The sequence below is a fragment of the Taurulus bubalis genome (genome assembly GCF_910589615.1).
Source record: "Taurulus bubalis genome assembly, chromosome: 11".
Taxonomy (NCBI): Eukaryota; Metazoa; Chordata; class Actinopteri; order Perciformes; family Cottidae; genus Taurulus; species Taurulus bubalis.
In genome coordinates this window covers 8,805,395-8,824,717 of record NC_136599.1, presented here as the reverse complement: position 1 = coordinate 8,824,717, position 19,323 = coordinate 8,805,395, and the positions used below count along the sequence as shown (strand labels likewise).

At 41.0% G+C, this 19,323-nt stretch overlaps 1 protein-coding gene across 1 annotated transcript; it reads left to right on the top strand.

Annotated features, from left to right (window-relative positions):
* Nucleotides 1-926: 926 nt before the first annotated feature.
* Nucleotides 927-17,443, top strand: kdm5bb (lysine demethylase 5Bb). Its single transcript, XM_079225741.1, has 28 exons — nt 927-1,091; nt 2,529-2,606; nt 3,002-3,124; nt 3,214-3,384; nt 3,800-3,856; nt 4,632-4,763; nt 4,918-5,011; nt 6,612-6,730; nt 6,974-7,132; nt 7,336-7,455; nt 7,551-7,709; nt 8,123-8,304; nt 8,478-8,640; nt 8,784-8,903; nt 9,664-9,858; nt 10,058-10,239; nt 10,452-10,576; nt 10,718-10,868; nt 10,987-11,101; nt 11,480-11,835; nt 12,582-12,720; nt 12,820-12,999; nt 13,660-13,821; nt 13,923-14,408; nt 14,490-14,574; nt 14,662-14,870; nt 14,954-15,208; nt 16,526-17,443. The coding sequence occupies exons 1-28, from the start codon at nt 939-941 to the stop codon at nt 16,661-16,663; spliced, it is 4,608 nt and encodes a 1,535-aa protein (XP_079081867.1). The 5' UTR covers nt 927-938; the 3' UTR covers nt 16,664-17,443.
* Nucleotides 17,444-19,323: the final 1,880 nt, after the last annotated feature.

Here is a 19,323-nt window from a genome sequence, read left to right as displayed (position 1 = left end):
GAAATTGTTTATAATATTTTCATAATTATGTGCAATGATTTTTTTCTGCGGTGGTGAAGTGGAAAATATCACGAATCTAGAATATAATTTTCACTAGATGAAGATTTTAGAGCTAACGTCGCCTTGTATGCGATGGATGGACACATTTGTGGGTTTTATTAGACAGAGCACATTTCGGTTTGTATAATCTTTCAGGCTTTGAGCAGTAGTGAACAGTATATGTACATTTACTCTCTAAACTCAATGTTGAGTATTTATATTTTATGCTACTGTATTTTCTACTTCTTCCATAAGATATTAAGTTCATATGGTTATATATTTCTTTAAATTGTAAACTCCAATTATGGTTCTAATTATTCCATTGCTATCCAAGTAAACGTTGTGCTTTATTTCTCTATCTGATTTTTTTAGCATACTGTTTGCACATTTGGACACAAAGGAAGCCCATTTTGCTAAATTAGGTTGAATCCATATGTCCAGACAGTGTGGTTACTAAAGTTTGAGGCTATACTTTTTTTTTTAATGATTTTATAAATATTTGTATAAAATAAAGTGTAAACAAATATGCATTGCACTACAAAAGTGACAAAAACTGAGACTTAGGTTTAACATCAAACTGATAAATCACTCCAACATCACTTAGAACTGTGTGGTGTCTAGTTTTTTCAGCGGACGTGCTCACTGCCTTGGAACATTCTCCTCACTTGTGCATGGAAGTGTGTGTATGTTTCTGTGTGTATGTGTATGCTACGTGTGTGTGCGTGCGTGTGTGTGTGTGTGTGTGTAAGCTGCCTCCTCTCGTGCTGTTGACGACGACTGCCATCGAGTCTGACCGTGCTCAAACGGGAATAAAAAAACACTCCGGGCGATCCGGAACGCGGCGATACTTCTCGTGAGACCCGTCCAGTACGAGCTACCAGCGGGTCGGTCCAAAAACGATGAGCCAGCCTCGGCCGGACGAGTTCAAGCCTCCTCCGGAGTGCCCGGTCTTCGAGCCAAGCTGGGAAGAATTCAGAGATCCGTTTTCCTTCATCAATAAGATCCGTCCCATCGCCGAAAAAACGGGCATCTGCAAAGTCCGCCCGCCTCCGGTGAGTGCGATTTTTTTTTTAAACGGTCGAACGTTTTTACGGATGCTCGGTTCGTGTAACCGTGTAGCCGTTGAGTAGATGGACCGAGCCGATGGGATTTAAAGGGACTGTTCAACATGGCGGATACAACGTTAACGGCTGCGCTCATTCTTTGTGCCGCTCGCAGCTAGCCAGCGCTCATTTCTTGTTATTAACGCCACGACAGCGCCGTTTTGAGGGGTTGGTTTGAAGCTCGCTGACTTTAATAATGACGTGCCGGTGTATTAAAAGTGCATTGTATTCCCGGTTCTTCGTGTGTCAACAAAGCCTCGCTGCTCTGCTCGTGAGCCACTTAGCTAGCTCGGCTAACGCTAGCTAGTAGGTTAGCTCAACAGCCAACCTGTCATAATTTAGCTCACGGCTTTGACGTTATGTGGCGATGCGGAAGCCATTCCTCCTTCTTCTGCGACGAATATGTTGATTGTGATCAAATACACTTGGATGTTAAGCACTTGTTATTACCCGTTGTCCATTTTAATGTCCTCACATCCATGCAGTTGAGGTTAATTATGGATTATTTGTTGAAGATCATCATGATCCAGTTGGGTCGTTTCCATCCATCACTTCTCGACTCACTGGCTGTTTCTAATGGATATCTGTAGCAGTGTGTATTTATGTCACGGGTCAGGCTAAATAAATGATCCCTTTAATGGGTTGGTTGTCATATCATTTGCCACACGATGGGACAAAAAGTACACTGGATTATATACATATAAAGTCCATCTACCATTGTTAAATAACAAGTTTTGACTTTATGAAGTTGTTGTTCAATGTGTCATATTCTACAACTGGGCAGTGGTGTTGCATGTTGGTATAATATCAGTGTCTTGTCAGATAACCACTGTTCATGTATGAGCCTGTGTTGTAGGGTGTTGTCCTCCATGTTGGCTTTGTGGTAAGCTGGGCTGGGGAGTGAGTCTTCCATCTGGCCATTTTGTGTGCCAGTGGGGGATGTTGGCTCTTGACTTAAAACAATAAGTTGAGTCTCTGCTTATACAATAGTATGTTTTTGTTGTGTATGCAAGGTTGTATTGACACAAATATTGATCAGTGTTGTGAGTTATAAGATGAAAAAGATCAATGTGTTCCTTCTCTTTGAGCAAGACACAGCTTTTCTGCCAAACTTGATTCTAACATTAGTTTAGTAATCTGCAGCTGTGTAGTGGATTATTAAACCGCCTCTTTTATCTGCCTAATTATAGTGACCATGAGTAAAGGATATAGACATTTCTTAAATTTGATTCCATTCTATGAAAAACAATTGTCATAAGAGGAGCATCTGCAAAGCAAAAACAAATAGACTTATCAATACAAGAATAATAATCATCACTGCATAAATATCCAGACTATGTTTTATCACGACCTTTAAGAGCCATTGTATGTATTTCTGCTGTTTAGGGTTGGCAACCTCCGTTTGCTTGTGACGTTGACAAACTTCACTTTGTTCCTCGGATCCAGAGACTCAATGAACTGGAGGTGAGTTTTGTTAATCAGATTATATACGAGTGATTATCTAACCACATCGTTTGTGTGTCAGCAGTCTAAAATTGTACGTTTTAATGGCATGTTTTTACATTGTTTGTGTAATTAATCGGCCTATACAGGCTACTCTGATGATAACAAAGAACATGTTTTGAATGCCTTGTAATGATAATGTAACAATGGAATTACAATTCATAATTGTTCTTTAACCAAAACTTTATTTATTTTAAACAGTAGGACACATTACCCTGTTCTTGAATATAAATTCAGCTTCTTCGGATTTGATTTTCCCAAATAATTTAGCTTGAAAGCCTTGACTTCCGTGTCTTGGGTGATTTCCTTGAGCTTAATTGATTTGTGACTATTATCATTTCTTATATTTTATCCAGGCACAGACCAGAGTCAAGCTCAATTTCCTGGACCAGATTGCCAAATTCTGGGATTTGCAGGGATGTGCCCTGAAGATTCCTCATGTGGAGCGAAAGATTTTGGATTTATACAAGCTAAATAAGGTTAATAATTGACATCATTGCCAATTCTTTTTAAATATACATTGCCATTAAACAACTAGCCACATTCATGTAACTCACTGTCGTTTCAGCTGGTAGCAGATGAGGGTGGATTTGACCTTGTCTGTCAGGAGAGGCAATGGACCAAGATTGCAATACAAATGGGTTTTGCCCCCGGCAAAGCTGTTGGCTCACACCTGCGTGGGCATTATGAGAAAATTCTCTATCCTTACAATCTGTTTCAGAGTGGAGCAAACCTGCTGGTGAGTTGGACTGATGCATCATTATGACGACATATCTTGTTCCTGCTGATACTCGCTAAGAGAAGCTGTCATACATACAACTGTGTGTGACTCATCTGTAAACAACCTCCTAATAAATAAATAAATGTAAACGGATGCATATTAGGTGCATGTTATAACTATATTTTTATTATATAATTTATATTTAGAAATGAAAGTTGTTTTTTTACAGACTTTATCTTTGGAGAAGTTAACTCTGTATGTTGAGTGTGAATTTACAATCTACTGTCTAGTTTTGTAATTTAACAGCTTTTTCACCCAAATATTCCATAATATGTTGCAAGAGAGCTTATGAAAGTCATTGAATTGGTACTGGGTGACCTCTTCGAAAGGTCACTTTACATTTTTTAATTACCCAAGCGCTCTCTTTCCTCAGGCAACAGATCCCGCTTCCAAACAGATGCGTTTGGATTCTGATCCTGAACTTGAAAAGGTATGTTTGTGTCATGGTTAAAAGCCACTAAGCCTCACAATTAAGAAAAATACATGTTTATCTACGGTTGGACAGTAGACTGTGTGTCCAGTTTATTGTTGTCATATTTTCCAAGAATGGTAATGTGTATTAACCCTTTTTAAAACAGTAATTACCTGGTTTTACAGCAAAAAAAAACATTCTCAAACAAATGACCTTCAAGCTCTACACTTAGTATGCATCTTGGGACAAATAAAAAAAATATTTGGTTTGTGTCACAGGCAACAGTCAATAATAATAATAATTATTATTATTATTATTATTTATCAGCTTAAATATAGTTATCGTCTCTCTTCTGGCATGTTCCTCCTTAGTTCTATGCTCCCTGTTTGGGGTGAGAAACGGTAACTAAACATGTCCTTCCTTTTCTTTGTCCTCTGGCGGTTTTAAATTGAAACTAAATTCAAATATTTCTACCTTTTAAGTTGTATATCCCAGTCTTTGAACCATATTTGGTAGCTGCTGATTCTTCTTAATATCTAATTTATTACAGTTGGTAAACGGAAGTAATAATTATGTAAATAAATCTCTTTTTAAAGTGCAAGCTGTGGTACACTCACACTTCCGGTTTTAGACAGTTAAATCTATCATGTCGGTGTTTTGGTAGCTATATCATACTGTGTCTAACATTACATTCATAACCTACAGGTAATTCCAGTTAGACACTGGCATGTTTTTTTTAATGGCCATTGAGCTGTGGTTTTAACTGGCATGCTATTTCCCTCTGTGTGTTCAGAAGCCAATCCAGCCAGCGGAGAGCACAGAAAGCATAGATAGCAAGGACACCAAGTTGCAGGACCAGAGGACGACTGCCCAGTCGCCCGACACTGGCCCCACTGCTCGCAGAGCAAAGCGCATGAAGTGTGAGGTGGGTGTTGTTTAAGAGAGCCACAAACACCTGACTAAACTGTCCTGAAACGAGCAGGGCAGACTTTGCCAATTACTATTCTCCACATATTTCCACATCATGATTTTTAGTAGTTTTAAGTTGCCTGCCGATTAACTTCTCACTCTTTCTGTAGGGCATCTGTGTGAAGACGGAACCAGGTGAACACGGTGACAACAAGCCGAACCTGAGGCGGAGGATGGGTTCGTTTGTCGCCAAGCAAGAACCAGGTCAGGCTCCACTTCACAGATTACCCTAGTGACATGACATTTACAATATTAATGCATTAATCAGTTAAACTATCCCTATTTAGCTTATTATTATTATTATTAGCATTCGTATTATTGTCATCATTATTATTAATAATAATATTATGTATTCATAAGCAGTATATAAACAGTTCACAAATAGTTTATAGTGCAGTAAAGTTTATTTATTAGCAGACGTGAGCTTTCAGTCACGTGTTTTTCAACAGCTTTGAGTCCTCCTGTGGGCGACCATAACGGTGGGCTGGTTTCTAAACACATGCATGACAATATAGTAAAACACAGTTATAAAGATATGAAATACTTCTTCATAGAAGTTATATTTTTTGACATACTATAATCATTTGTGCTTACTGACTCTATTCTCAATAAAAATGTAAAAAAAAAAAAAAAGAATGATCACAGTATAAAGATAAAGGAATGATTGGTAAATATAAAAATGCTATTTAAAGATAAATAGTGGATAAACAAAACTAACACCCTTCTTTTTAAAGACATAATTTAACATTACACAGTACAGACTCTGTTTGTTATCTTCGCCAAATATAGACTGAGAAATTGCCAGATGGCATCTAATTAGTTCACCTGTTTCTAATATATCGGTTCATTCGAGGTGTGAATCTTTACTTTCCTCGCAATTCAATTTAAATGCACATAAATTCTCGACTAATGTATTGCATCCTCAAGTTTAAATATTATTACACATGGCTACTTTTTCATCAATTAACACAAGCAGTCAGATCAATCTGATCTCCCTTTTTATTTAGAAAGGGCTTTAAAAAAATCTGTCCACTACAGTCTATAATATATAAAAAGCTGCATCTTTCCACCTCAGTACATAAACATCCCCAAAACAAAACATCCTTCTGCTGTACATTACAAGTGTCTTGTTATCTACACAAATAAGGTTTGCACATAGCAGCTCTAAGACAGAGCTCTGAATGCCGAAGGCAATTTACACTGCATGAGTTAGCCTATTGTGGAGCAGGTTTTGCCTTATTCATAGCTCTTCTACTCTTACTCGTTTTGAGTCACTGCATCCCCCGACATGGTTGCAACACCACGGTTGAATTTCAGCCTGCATACATGTTTTTTTATAGCCGTACATTATTGACAACAGAGGAGCTAATATTGGTAGGGAGAGCAACACCCTAGTGGACTCCCGAATGCCGTGTGTGTGTGTGTGTGTGTGTGTGTGTGTGTGTGTGTGTGTGTGTGTGTGTGTGTGTGTGTGTGTGTGTGTGTGTGTGTGTGTGTGTGTGTGTGTGTGTGTGTGTGTGTGTGTGTGTGGATAGATAGAGATCAAAGAAGAGGAGAGAGAAAAGTGCCTCAGTGAATTACAGCAAAACGCAGTAGCGATTCACACTGAGCTGAAATGAAACTAAACCCGTGGTTGTGTTCCGTCACTGCATCGACACAGAATTGTTCACGTCTGCATCGTGATGCGTCTTAGAATCGAGACATTCCCACACCTATCCTACATTAATAAACACTTAGAAATGCCCTTGAACCACAAGTTCTACATTTAGTGATGGTGTTAGTAATGTTTCCTGTTGTCCCGCAGAAAAAGAGATTCCGATTCCAGTGAAACAGGAACCAGTTGAAAGTAAAGAACCAATAATTGAAGCTGATAAATCCAAGTCACGGTACAAGAAAATCATCCCTCCTGTTCTTCCGAGTCCCGTAAGTAGAGATGTCTTTTATATCCTCTTTTTGATGAGAGGTACCTGCATGTGATATCAATGTGTAATGCATCATCATAAATCAAAGTGCAGCTGCCTTATAATTTTGCTGGAACATTTGTATTTGTTTATCTATAGTTTGTGTATAGAAACCCTATTAGTTGTGTTTAATAATGCAGCATTTGTTGTCTTCCAGCTGTCATGGCTCTGAAAAGGATTCATTACAAACTCCTTTTGTTTTCAGGTGGATCTGGTTGTGTGTCTGGTGTGTGGCAGCGGGGGAGATGAAGAACGCCTGTTGCTGTGTGACGGCTGTGACGACAGCTACCACACCTTCTGCCTCATCCCTCCTCTACCAGAAATCCCCAAAGGAGACTGGAGGTGCCCCAAGTGCCTCGCTCAGGTGAGGATAAAGTCTGATTTAAAGTGACTCAAATTGACTCTTGATTAATGAGCTGTGCAAGTTAATCGACCCCAGCCTGTCTACTCCTAAAAGGGAATTCATACGAACATTTATAACATACTAATCGAATGTAAGAATGTCCCCCAAACACATTTAACTTATTTGTTCACTGTCTTTTTTCTTCTTTTTTTTTTAACCCACAGGAATGCAACAAACCTCACGAGGCATTCGGCTTCGAACAAGCGTACAGAGACTATTCCCTGCGTGCATTTGGACAAATGGCTGATGCATTCAAATCTGATTACTTCAACATGCCAGTTCATGTAAGTACAAGCAGTTTCAGAGTAAATCTGTCAGTTTTTCAGTAAGTATTTATGTATTTTCTTTATTTTAATGTTGCTTCATGTATTCATTACAGATGGTACCCACAGAGCTGGTGGAGAAAGAGTTCTGGCGTTTGGTGGGAGCCATCGAGGAGGATGTTACTGTAGAATATGGAGCAGATATTGCCTCAAAGGAGTTTGGGAGCGGATTCCCCATTCCGAACGGAAAATTTAAAGTTTCCCCAGCGGATGAGGTAAACCAGTAAAGCAAGCCCCCCAAAGCTTGAGCTAAAACTTAAATGAACTTAAAATAATTGATTATTTTTATTTGGTGAATCCATCCATCCATTTTATGGTTATCTGGGTCCAGGTCACAATTGATTATATCATTAGGAAATTGTTGTTATATACTGCTGGGAACTAAGTATTTAGAAAAGTGACATGATAATAAATAAGGCTATTCTATATGATCCTGACAGTATGATCAAGTAACGGGTATTAAATTGCACTCTATAAGATTTATTTAAGACCTTATCAACACCACGTAGACTCAACCTTCATCCTGCAGTTGCATCTGACTATATGAGATAGTATCAGTCTCATGTAAAATGAAGTGTGAACAGTATATTCCTGTATTATTAAACTCTGTATGTTGTCGGTCTTTCAGAAATACCTGAAGTGTGGCTGGAACCTCAACAACCTGGCCATGATGAACCCTTCTGTACTGACTCATGTGACAGCTGACATCTGTGGGATGACGCTGCCATGGCTTTATGTTGGCATGTGCTTCTCCTCCTTCTGCTGGCACATTGAGGATCACTGGAGCTACTCCATCAACTACCTGCACTGGTACTTAAGACTTTAGGGATTTTCTTGATGAGAGCAATATAATATATATATATATATATATATATATATATATATAAAATATTCATTGTGGCTTGTGTTGCTTCATATCTGGTCTAGACTTTGTTAATTTTGTTTAATTTTAAGCTTAATCTTCTGTTTATCTTGTTCACTAGGGGGGAACCCAAAACCTGGTACGGAGCTCCTGGTTCTGCTGCAGAACAGCTGGAGGAGGTGATGAGGAAACTGGCCCCAGAGCTGTTTGAGTCTCAGCCTGACCTATTGCACCAGCTGGTCACCATCATGAACCCCAACACCCTGATGGCCCACGGAGTCCCAGTACGTATTTATGTAGCTTCTTGACATGCACTGACCTTCTGTCTTTTATCCGCACTAATGTACCGGCAACATTTTCACAAACAAGTAGCTGGTCTTTTTAACAGGAATGTTATTGACCTTCTTTTGTCTCTGCTGTCCTTCAGATTTACAGAACAAACCAATGTGCTGGTGAGTTTGTCATCACGTTTCCCAGAGCCTACCACAGCGGCTTCAATCAGGGCTTCAACTTCGCTGAGGCTGTCAACTTCTGCACTGTGGACTGGGTAGGTAGCACTTCATACCTTGCTCAAGCATAATTGCGCAATATGTCGCCATCAATATAAACTAGAGAGAAACGAGGACTGGCTCTGAGGGGTTTTATTTCACACATTTTATTTCAATTAACGATTGATTTTAAGGGTGTTCAGGTCAGGATTTTTGGCCCATTTGAACACTTCTATTTATCGTTGTTGCATTATTTATTTATTCTAAACAACATTGTATTATTAAGTATTAAAATGAGGAGGTAAGAGAGTATCATGATTTGACAACGGTTTATTTATTGGCAGGCAACATGTGCAACATATTCGACTCATAAGCCTCTTTTATGAAGAGATGCTGCAATACTGCTGTAAAGTAAACCCCTCATTACACCGGCTTTGCTTTTTTACACTGAGCCAAACTAAACTGGCATAACTTTTCCCCAGATGATGAGTAACAGGCTTGGCGTCGTGTGCGCGCGTGTGTGTGCGCGCATGTGCGCATGTGCGCGTGTGTGTGTGTGTGTGTGTGTGTGTGTGTGTGTGTGTGTGTGTGTGTGTGTGTGTGTGTGTGTGTGTGTGTGTGTGTGTGTGTGTGTGTGTGTGTGGGTGGGTGGGTGTGGTCTTGCCATGCCGCATGTCCTTTTTACACAGACGTTGTTTCGGCTCCTTAACCTCAGCTGCAGGCTTAACGGCGGATAATTTGTGTGATGTATTTTTGTGTGGATTTGACACATGTATGAACTGTCCTTACAACCCATTTCATTCCTCTCTATATTACCAGATGCCTCTTGGCAGGCAGTGTGTTGATCACTATCGTATGCTCCGCCGGTACAACGTGTTCTCCCATGATGAGATGGTGTGCAACATGGCCTCAAAAGCAAGCACGCTCGATGTTGTCCTGGCTTCAGCGGTCCACAAGGACATGACCGCCATGCTCCTAGAAGAGCAGAAGCAAAGAGAGAAAGTGAAGAAAATGGTAGGATAGCCTCTTTTTTTCTATTACCAATTATTACACTTTTATTGCATGTGTTTTTTGTTGATAGCAATGCAAGGTTCCAGGCTTTCCTCACAACAATTACGTGTTAAATACAGTGTTATGTGATATATTCACTCCAACAAACAAGCTCACTGTGTATTTATTTTTAACGTCTTCGTTGTTGTCTTCAAACCATCAGGGTATGGTGCTTACCAAGGAGGCAAAATACGATCACCTCCAGGACGACGAGCGGCAGTGTGCCAGGTGCAGGACAACCTGCTACCTGTCTGCTGTCACCTGTTCCTGCAGCCCAGGAGTACTGGTCTGTCTGCACCACATCAACGACCTCTGCTCCTGCCCCATCACCAACTACACACTGAAGTAAGTCCCTCTGGAGCTGATTAAGAGGTAGTAGTCAACTGGCTTTGGCCACAGAGATCAAAGCACACCTGTTAGTTGTGTAAATGCAATTTTTACTTCACGTCAGTAAACAATGGATTTCATCACAGACTACCCTGGGCCTCTTGAAGTAGATGTTGGTGTCTTGTTATTACCTCTAGCTCATAAATTAAGTGTTCTGTTTTCTCCTGCAGTCTCAGGTACACACTGGACGAGCTGTTCCCAATGATGAATTCAGTGAAGCAGCGAGCTGAACTGTATGACGAATGGGCCTCCCTCGTGGCAGAGACTCTTGAGGCTAAATTAGAAAAGAAGAAAGGTAAGAAGCAAGAGCAAATAAGAAAACAAAGCATTAAAGGAGCATACCAGTGATTGTTGCATGTTGTAGCCAAATAAATACTCCATATGCCATATTTTATGAATGTGTAAGACTGTGATTAACCGGATGTTCTCTCCTCAGGCCTGCCAATCTTTCGCTCCCTTCTGGCTCAATCGGAGTCCAAGGTGTTCCCTGACAACGACCTGCTGCGTCGGCTACGTCTGGTCACACAAGATGCAGAAAAGTGCTCCTCGGTGGCACAGCAGCTATTGACTGGCAAGAGGCAGACCAGGTAGCGCTAATACACTCTACAACATCAGATTTATAGATTAGCTGTCTTTACATTTCTCTTCTTGTTTTCTCAGGAAGTAGGGGTTCATTTGTTTAACTGATTGCACGCTCTTTCCTAGATATCGGTTTGGAAGTGGAAAATCATTTAGCCAGCTGAGTGTGGAGGAGCTGAGTTCATTTGTGAGGCAGCTGTATAACCTCTCCTGCAGTCTCCCTCAAGCTCCCATGTTGAAGGTAGGAGAAATTAATCCATTCATAACATGAATTCAAATTGAATCTGGGCACACACTGCTTTTTGATTAATCTTGTTTGGTGTGACAACTCTCATTACACATTTTAATCTGCACGGCCAGAAACTGCAACTTTTATGTGCTGTACGACTCAACTGACCGACCACAGCGTGGCTGCTCACAGTGAATGTTAGCGAGGAACGACTACTGAGGCCTCATTTTACCTTAAGATTAACTTCTGAACTACACAGAACAAGGTCTGCAGAGGTTGTCACTTTCATTAAAAACACATTAGGAACGGTTCTCTCCAGTTTCAATGTCAAACCAATTTTATCGCTTGTGATTTGACTTCCTGTTTGTTTGAATTAATGTATTTCTTTAGGAACTCTTGAATCGCATCGAAGACTTCCAACAGCACAGTGAGAAGGTCCTGGCGGACGAACTTCCCAGCGTCGCTGAGATCCAGAGCCTGTTAGACGTCAGCTTCGACTTCGACGTGGAGTTGCCCGAGCTGCCTCGTCTGAGGGTGAGGCTGGAGCAGGCCCGCTGGCTGGAGGGGGCGCAGCAGGCCAGCACTCAGTCTAGCACCCGGACTCTGGAGACCATGAGGAGGCTCATCGACCAGGGAGTCGGCCTGGTGCCTCATCCATCTGTGGAGAAAGCCATGGCACGCCTGCAGGAGCTGCTCACTGTATCCGAGCACTGGGAGGACAAGGCGAGCAGTCTCCTCAAAGCCAGGTGAGGACGGCCCAGACGGATCCATGACTATGTTAGCGTCTAAGCCCCAGGTTGGAAAAACATCCAAAACATCACCAAGAAGATGTGATAGGTTGCTCTCTTAATACCTGTCACTTTCTGTCCAGGTATTTGCACTGATTGTACCTGAATTCTGTAACATTACATCGGTGCTCCTGATTTTGCTTCATTTTAATTACAGCTAGTGCAAAATGCTGCCGCTAGAATATTCAACAAGACCAACAAAAAGTGAGCACACATTTAGTTCTGCCCTCATTCCATTGGTACTCATTGCTGTTCAGTATTAACTGTCACAAGTGCTTTTCAAAGGCTTTAATGGCATGGCTGTCAGCAATGTGCAACTCCCCATTATCAGAAAAACTAATTTCAAGTCAGGTGTAGTCGAGTGTTATGTTCCCTCACCATGCTTAGTTTACTGCAGCTTGGAATTTTGGATTTCACAGCATTGAAAATATGGTTTAATGAAGTTTTCTTGAGTGTTGCCCAAGATGATTGACACTTGTTATGGATTTGTATCACATCTAGAGAGTCTTGGTTTTAAAAGTCTGATGAAAATGTGCATACAGGATGTTTTGAAAGTGTTGGTTGGACAAATATTTCAGAACGTTCCTGCGACGATGTCGGAAGAAAATGCCAAGACAGTTGTTGTCATAGAGAGTAATTCATTTGGCGGTTATGCAGGTTTTTTTTTACCTACATTATGTCATTTGTGTTTTACCGCCTATCAGACCACCACACTCCGTAGAGACTCTAAGTGCTGCAGCTGAGAAGACGTCTGGCATCCCCGCTCACCTCCCAAACTGCCGCCTCCTAAAAGACACCGTCAGAAAAGCTAGAGAGTGGCTTCACGAAGCTGAGGCGCTTCAGGTAGGACGCACTTTAGTCGGTGTTTAATGGATAACTATTCTCTCTGTTGGTTTGTTTGAGACTGGATTGTAATATTGAAATGTTTTGCCCTTTTTTCAGCTCGGTGATTGCACACCAATGATGGACAACCTCTCTGACATGGTGCTACGAGGACAAGCCATTCAAGTCCACCTCGAGCCTTTAGAGCGGCTGGAGTCTTTAATGATAGAAGTGCAAGAATGGAGAGAATCTGCATCTACGGCGTTCCTTCAGAGAGACACGACCTTTACCTTACTGGAGGTAAAATTGCTCATTTTAAATGTCAATATAGCCGATCAGAAGCTCGAGAACGACCGCCTGGTTAACATATAATATTTAGGAGCCATGACTAAATCCATTTCTTCCTTTTTATTTAACAAGAGAAACAGAATATGTATATGTAAATATTTAATAGAAATCAACGAATTCATGAATTGGGCAGTATAGGAGTAAAGTATTTATCAACGCAGAGGACATAATGGGTGTTTAAAAGACTTCCTCCTTCATTCTCCTGCTTTTGTCTTTCTTGTTTTCCCTCTCACTATTTCTTTTTCTTCTGTTAAGACAAATTCAGTAAGAAATGAAAGGTATCATGAAATATTCATTTGAAATGAATTGCTAATACATTTCATCACCTACAAAGCACTCCATAACGTAGTCCTCTCCTACCTCACTAACCTCCTGCACCGTCAGCCCACGTCCCAGACCAGCTGCCCCCTCCCTCTGGAACTTTCTCCCAGACACCTTAGACATTATTCCTCACTCCTCTCTTTCAAAACTACGAGCATAACCCACCATATAAATCATCTTTTAATCTGTGATTCAGTAGTACCGCCCTCTTTCTTCCCTTCTCTGTTGTTGTTGTTGTTGTTGTAACTTGTACTCCTGGCCTGAAAACAACCACTATTTTGTATATTACAGGTCCTGTGTCCAAGATGTGAAGTTGGTAATGTAGGTTCTCCAAAGAGGAAGGCCAAGAAAGGAAAAGAATCGCCAAAAAATAACAAAAAGAAACCGCCAAGGCTAAACACTCTCAGTGACGTGGAACAAGCTCTTTCAGAAACCAGAGATTCTACCTCTGCAGTAAGTAATTCTAAGATAAATCTATAAGAGACTGTGGTAATATAGTAATGAACCCTCACTATCATGAGATGTACTGACTCTGTCTGTATTTTATTCACCAGATGGCAACTCTGGAGGAGCTGCGGGTGAGAGAGATGGAGGCTTTCTCTAATCTCAGGGCAGCAAATGAGTCCAAGCTCCTTCCTACAGCAGACTGCATGGACCTGAAGGTGTGCGTCTGTCAGAAGGCGCCCATGGGTGCGATGTCACAGTGTGAACTCTGCAGAAATGCTTTCCACAGCGTCTGTGTCAGAGACCCCTCGGACTCCTGCGAAACACAGCCGTGGCTTTGTCCGCAGTGCCAGCGATCGGAAAAGCCCCCCTTGAACAAAGCCGTCTCTCTGCTAGCATCTCTGCAGCGCATCGGGGTGCGCCTGCCGGAGGGCGACGCGCTGCACTATCTGGTCGAGAGGACGGTTAACTGGCAGCACCGAGCGCAGGAGATCTCGAAGTATTTTAACCTAGCAGAACTGGAAGAGAGACCTGGAACTCCTCCCACCTTAACCCGCTGGGCATCGGGCAGCCATGATGCTCACAACGACACTCAGGTCACTCTTCATCTCACTATTCATCTGGGAAAAAGTATTATGTGCAAATGTTAATTTTGGGGTTTGATGTTTTTGATACAGGCTCCGTGTTTGACTCCAGAGTGGAATAGGTCAAGCCATACTCAGACTGCCTTCTACACCGAGCAGAGATGCATCCCGCTGCAGGGTCAGTGCCATCTTATTTTAAACTGCAGAGTCATGGGTTGTTATAGGTTATTATCGTTTATGTTCTGGGTGTTTTTCTGTGCGATAGGCCTAAGTCATGATCTTGAGGAGCTGATGGTGGAGGGACTCCTGCTGCAGGTGTGTCTGCCAGAGGTTCAGAGCCTCTTCCACGTTTTATTGGACAGAGCCAGCAGCCAGCACACAAACCGATGCATGTCACCGCCACAGGACGAATCCACAGACTGTGACAAACACATGCAGTTTAACTCTCAGGGAAAAAATCTGCCATTGAACCAGGTACAAACTCCTCCCACCAAATTGATTGATTAAATCACTCCTTTAAAAACTGCCTCAATATCAGTTTTAATTGTTATTTTCAGGATGGCGTCAATGGTGTGAGGGAATCTATGATTGACTCGGAAAAGAAAGCAAAGCGGCATTTGGAGAGGGAAGGATTAAATGCAGAGCGCAGAGTGAAGGACAAAAAACCCTCTCATAAAAGACAGAAGATGAATAAAAAGAGGCCGGCCTCGACCTCGTCATCCCCACGCTCTGATTTCTCCCAGTCCGATGACTCTGATGAGGAAATGGCTGTGTGTCCGGCTGAGAGGTGTCAGCTGCCAGAGGGAGATGAGGTGAGAAAAACAGTCAATAGATTCTTTTCTCTGCAGAGGTCAGTTTTCCTTCTACTTCAGGAAGCAGAATGTATATAAGAAGTATCATGTAACAAAATGTAGTTTAGCTGCAATCGGACTCCCTGAATGTGAAGCGTCTTTACTACATGTAGGTCACAAACATAACTGCTGGTGATAGTGATATTATGAACAACGTGGTAAATGTTTGAAATTTAAACGAAACGAGACAGAAACGCAACAAAATGACTTGGTTGGGTTTAGGAAAACATCTTTTGGTTCCAGTATCCATCCACCCTGACCTCCTTTTGATTTCGAAACATATTTGTGATGTGTCAAAGGAGAAAATGTGTTTCCCTCAATGTATTGACAATTCAGTTTCGGAATGTAATTTTTAGGAGACTAGGCTGAACTGACTCATGCTTAGTATAAAACTCCCTTTTTGTTTGCTTTTTGAGCTGCAGCAGAAGGATGGTCACAAAAAGAGGTAATTTTGTACTAAAAGGGTATTCACATTGGAGGATTAGCCACTGAAGCATTCTACTTAATTAGGACTGTAGATGTTGTCCTTCATGTCTTCCACTCAAAAGCCTGATAGTATGTATGATTTGAATGGCTAGTATGAGCAAAACTAATGATAACAATGTTCTCGGTGTACATGTGTTTGTGGTGTTAAATAAAAGACTGACTTCCTCTTAAAAAGAAATGTGGTGCTTAATCCAAATAAAGAACTAGAGCACACTTATATTATTAGATAAAGCGGTTACAATCAATAGTTTAAATGTATTTGATGGATCACATGACTACTTGTGTGTGTGTGAAAGGTGTTGCTCACACTGAACTCACCTGGCTGCAGTTCCTCTCTGCTCTATGGAGCGTTTCAGTGCGTTGCCGTTTATTATTTTGGTTTTCTGGCTCAATAACTTTACTGTTTTGGTTCGCTCGCACGGCTCTATTAGCATAACTCTCAGCCACAGCTGTTTTTAGCGAAAAATTCTCTTTAAACATGCTGTACACTTCCTGCTCAGCACCAAACAGCTGACAGGCCGACAGTTGACGACTAGCTGGTGAACATACTGCAGCATTTTGTAGCTGTAGAGCCTGACAATTCCCGAAGAGAAATTTACATCACATTCATCAGGTGGACAGAAAAACGACTCCAAATTAATTATGTTACTTTGTAATTGGTTGAAATTATTCAACTGGTTCCCAATGTCAAGTTGTAAAGTGATGAAATGTTGTGTACAATTAATGAATGCAGGTTAAATGTTAAATCATATTCCATCTTTGTTAAAACGGCTTGTGTGTGTTTGCCTGCAGGTGAATTGGGTCCAGTGTGACGGCAGCTGTAACCAGTGGTTCCACCAAGTCTGCGTCGGGGTTACAGCAGAGATGGCAGAGAAGGAGGACTACATTTGTGTCAGGTGTACACTGAATGACGGACACATGAGAAAATGAAGAGAGAGTAAAGAGGTCTGTGTGTCATCAGTCCGTTTATACGAGCCACCAGTCTGGATATGTCACTGATCCTAAGCCCCCCACTCCACCTCCGTCTGTCCAACCCTTTTGTAACAACGGTGCTATCTCCTCTTTGACTTGTTGTCCAGAACTATAATGTTTAGCTAATTTTTGTATTTTTACTTATATGTAGATATATATACAGTATATAAATATATACAGTATATATATGTATTTCTTTCTTCTTATGAATTGTTTGTGGTTGTCTCAATGAAAAAAAAATACACAGGATGTGAAGTGTGCTGCATGGGATTCCATATCATCAGCGCAAAGGAGTCTTTAGAACCGTAAAGAGGGTAAATCAAGGGTTAATATTATCTTCTCTGGAACCTCCTTGCATGTTGAACCAGAGCTACGGGGAAGGGAGTCACGGTTTTCATCCCCTATTTCACCCCCCAAATGGCTATACGTTTCTTTGAAATCCAGTGTTTAGTACATGCATCTTAATATAATTATTCCCTTTTTTTTTTTTTTGTAGAATAGGTTTATTTATCTGAGCAATAATTTTTGTCCGAATCGACTTAAATGGCTTGATCTCCTCTGAGTTGTGTTGGTGCTTTAGCGATGGTGTGATGTACAGAGAGCTACACAGATGGATGGAGTACAGCTGTGGTGATCGGCGATGACATGTCACCACCACGTCATGTAATGCAGGTTGCTGTGGGGAGGATTTGGGGGTAGCTGAAGATGTTACAAGTTTATATTGTGGAATAAAGCCCTTTTGTTCTATGGAGAAGTCCCATCATTTCACTTGAACACATGGAAGAAAGAAACCACTAGATGTCCTCGTAAACATGATTTGATATGGAACACCGTTCTGAGATAGGCTCTTTTATTGTTCTTTGTATCTAGTGTACACCTGTTGGTAAAGTGTTGAAATAAACAAATATAAATGCATAAAGGGGAGGGATCACTTACACGCAAAGATTTTGATTTCTTCCTGTGGGTGTCAACAGATACTGGCAGTATCATTTTATAAAACAAGTTTGAGGCTTCAATGTCGGTGAGATGCTCAACAAGAATCATTGACTTTAAAAGGTGTCTTGCTGGCCTCCTTCATTTTTCCACTCATGACTTAAAATTAGAATAAAAAATAAATAAAAATATCAGAAGCTCAAGCGCAGCATGCTGTTAGGACAAGTTTTCTGAGACCTCAGCCATTGTCCTGCTCTTTAAAATTGAATGTAAGGACGAAGAGGACAACAGGAGATCTATAAGTCTGTGACCATAAAGTATCTGTGGGGATACAAATACATCCGTGAACTGCTATGTCCTGTTATGGAGCAGCTGAGACGGCCATTGAGTGCTGAAGAGCTGCAGAATGACATTATGAACAGTAATAGTCTACATGATTTTATAAGAAGTATTATTCTGCTGTGTCGCAGGTCAGAAGTGTGTATATATATTTTTTCTTGTTACAGATAAGTGTTCAGATTTCGTAACACGAAGACAAACATTGAGCAACTCCAGCCGGAACTGAAAAACACACTGAGCAAAGAAAGTGGCGTGTCAGTGAGATTTAAGTGAGTCAGATACATCCTGACAACAGATGATGGTTTTCCCCTTTCATCCAAACAGCCACCAAACAAACAATGACGTCCAGTTTATGTAAAGAATTTTTTCATGGGAATGGAAATTAAGCTGTGATTAATTAACTCAGTGTTACAAATGGACAAATCCACATTTATAATACAGTCCACACGTTTCCTTTCCTTTTCCAACAGCTTGAAGTAAAGCTCGGGGAATGAAACGGCTCATGTTAGGACACATTAATTCACAGGAAGATTAATTATACAAAGACAATTCAACACGTGTTTATCTCCAGGCAGCAGATAAACACGTGGGGGGGGGGATAAGTAAATTATTTAAGGTAATCTGTAGTTTGTATAATGGGGTCGAAGGACAGCATATCGGTGTTCATAGCATGTGTTTGTATGTCGACAGCACTGCAACAGATGCTGTGTACTTTTCTATTTAAATAACTTACGGCTGCCATTTATAACATCCATATCTGCCGTTTATGATGATGACTGTGGTAACAGCTCTTTAATTTGTTTGTTTTCAACAAGGGCAGGAACCTTTTGTTCGAGTAACATGGCAGCACCGTCCCCAGGTTACAGTACATCTAATTATATTTGCAGTCACAAATCATCTGAGGATGCACAGCAAGTCACAAGTCCATATTTAGCCAGTGTAATGAGGAAGATATGCAGTGAGAGTAACGCATCTAATCCCTGCCGTCACTAGGCTGTGACCAGCTGGCTGTCTTGCTCTTTCATGTGGGCCTTTGTCATGCCAACAGAAACAGAAACCAAACAGACACACAATGGCATATGGAAATGATAAGTGGATAATCAACTGAAGAATAAATGTGGATACAACCAATAATGTGACACACCTACATTAATGAAATGTGTCGCAGTGACAAAAGCAATAATAAGCATCAAGTGAAACTCCAACTCTACTCATCTTGTTTTAAGTCTGAACCAAACAGCCCTTCTAATAGTTGGATTTGTATCAAATTGTTTGCCAACCCACACAGTACTTGTTGAGATATTGTATGTGTTTCACCAGACAATTGAAAACTTTGACCTGCTGGT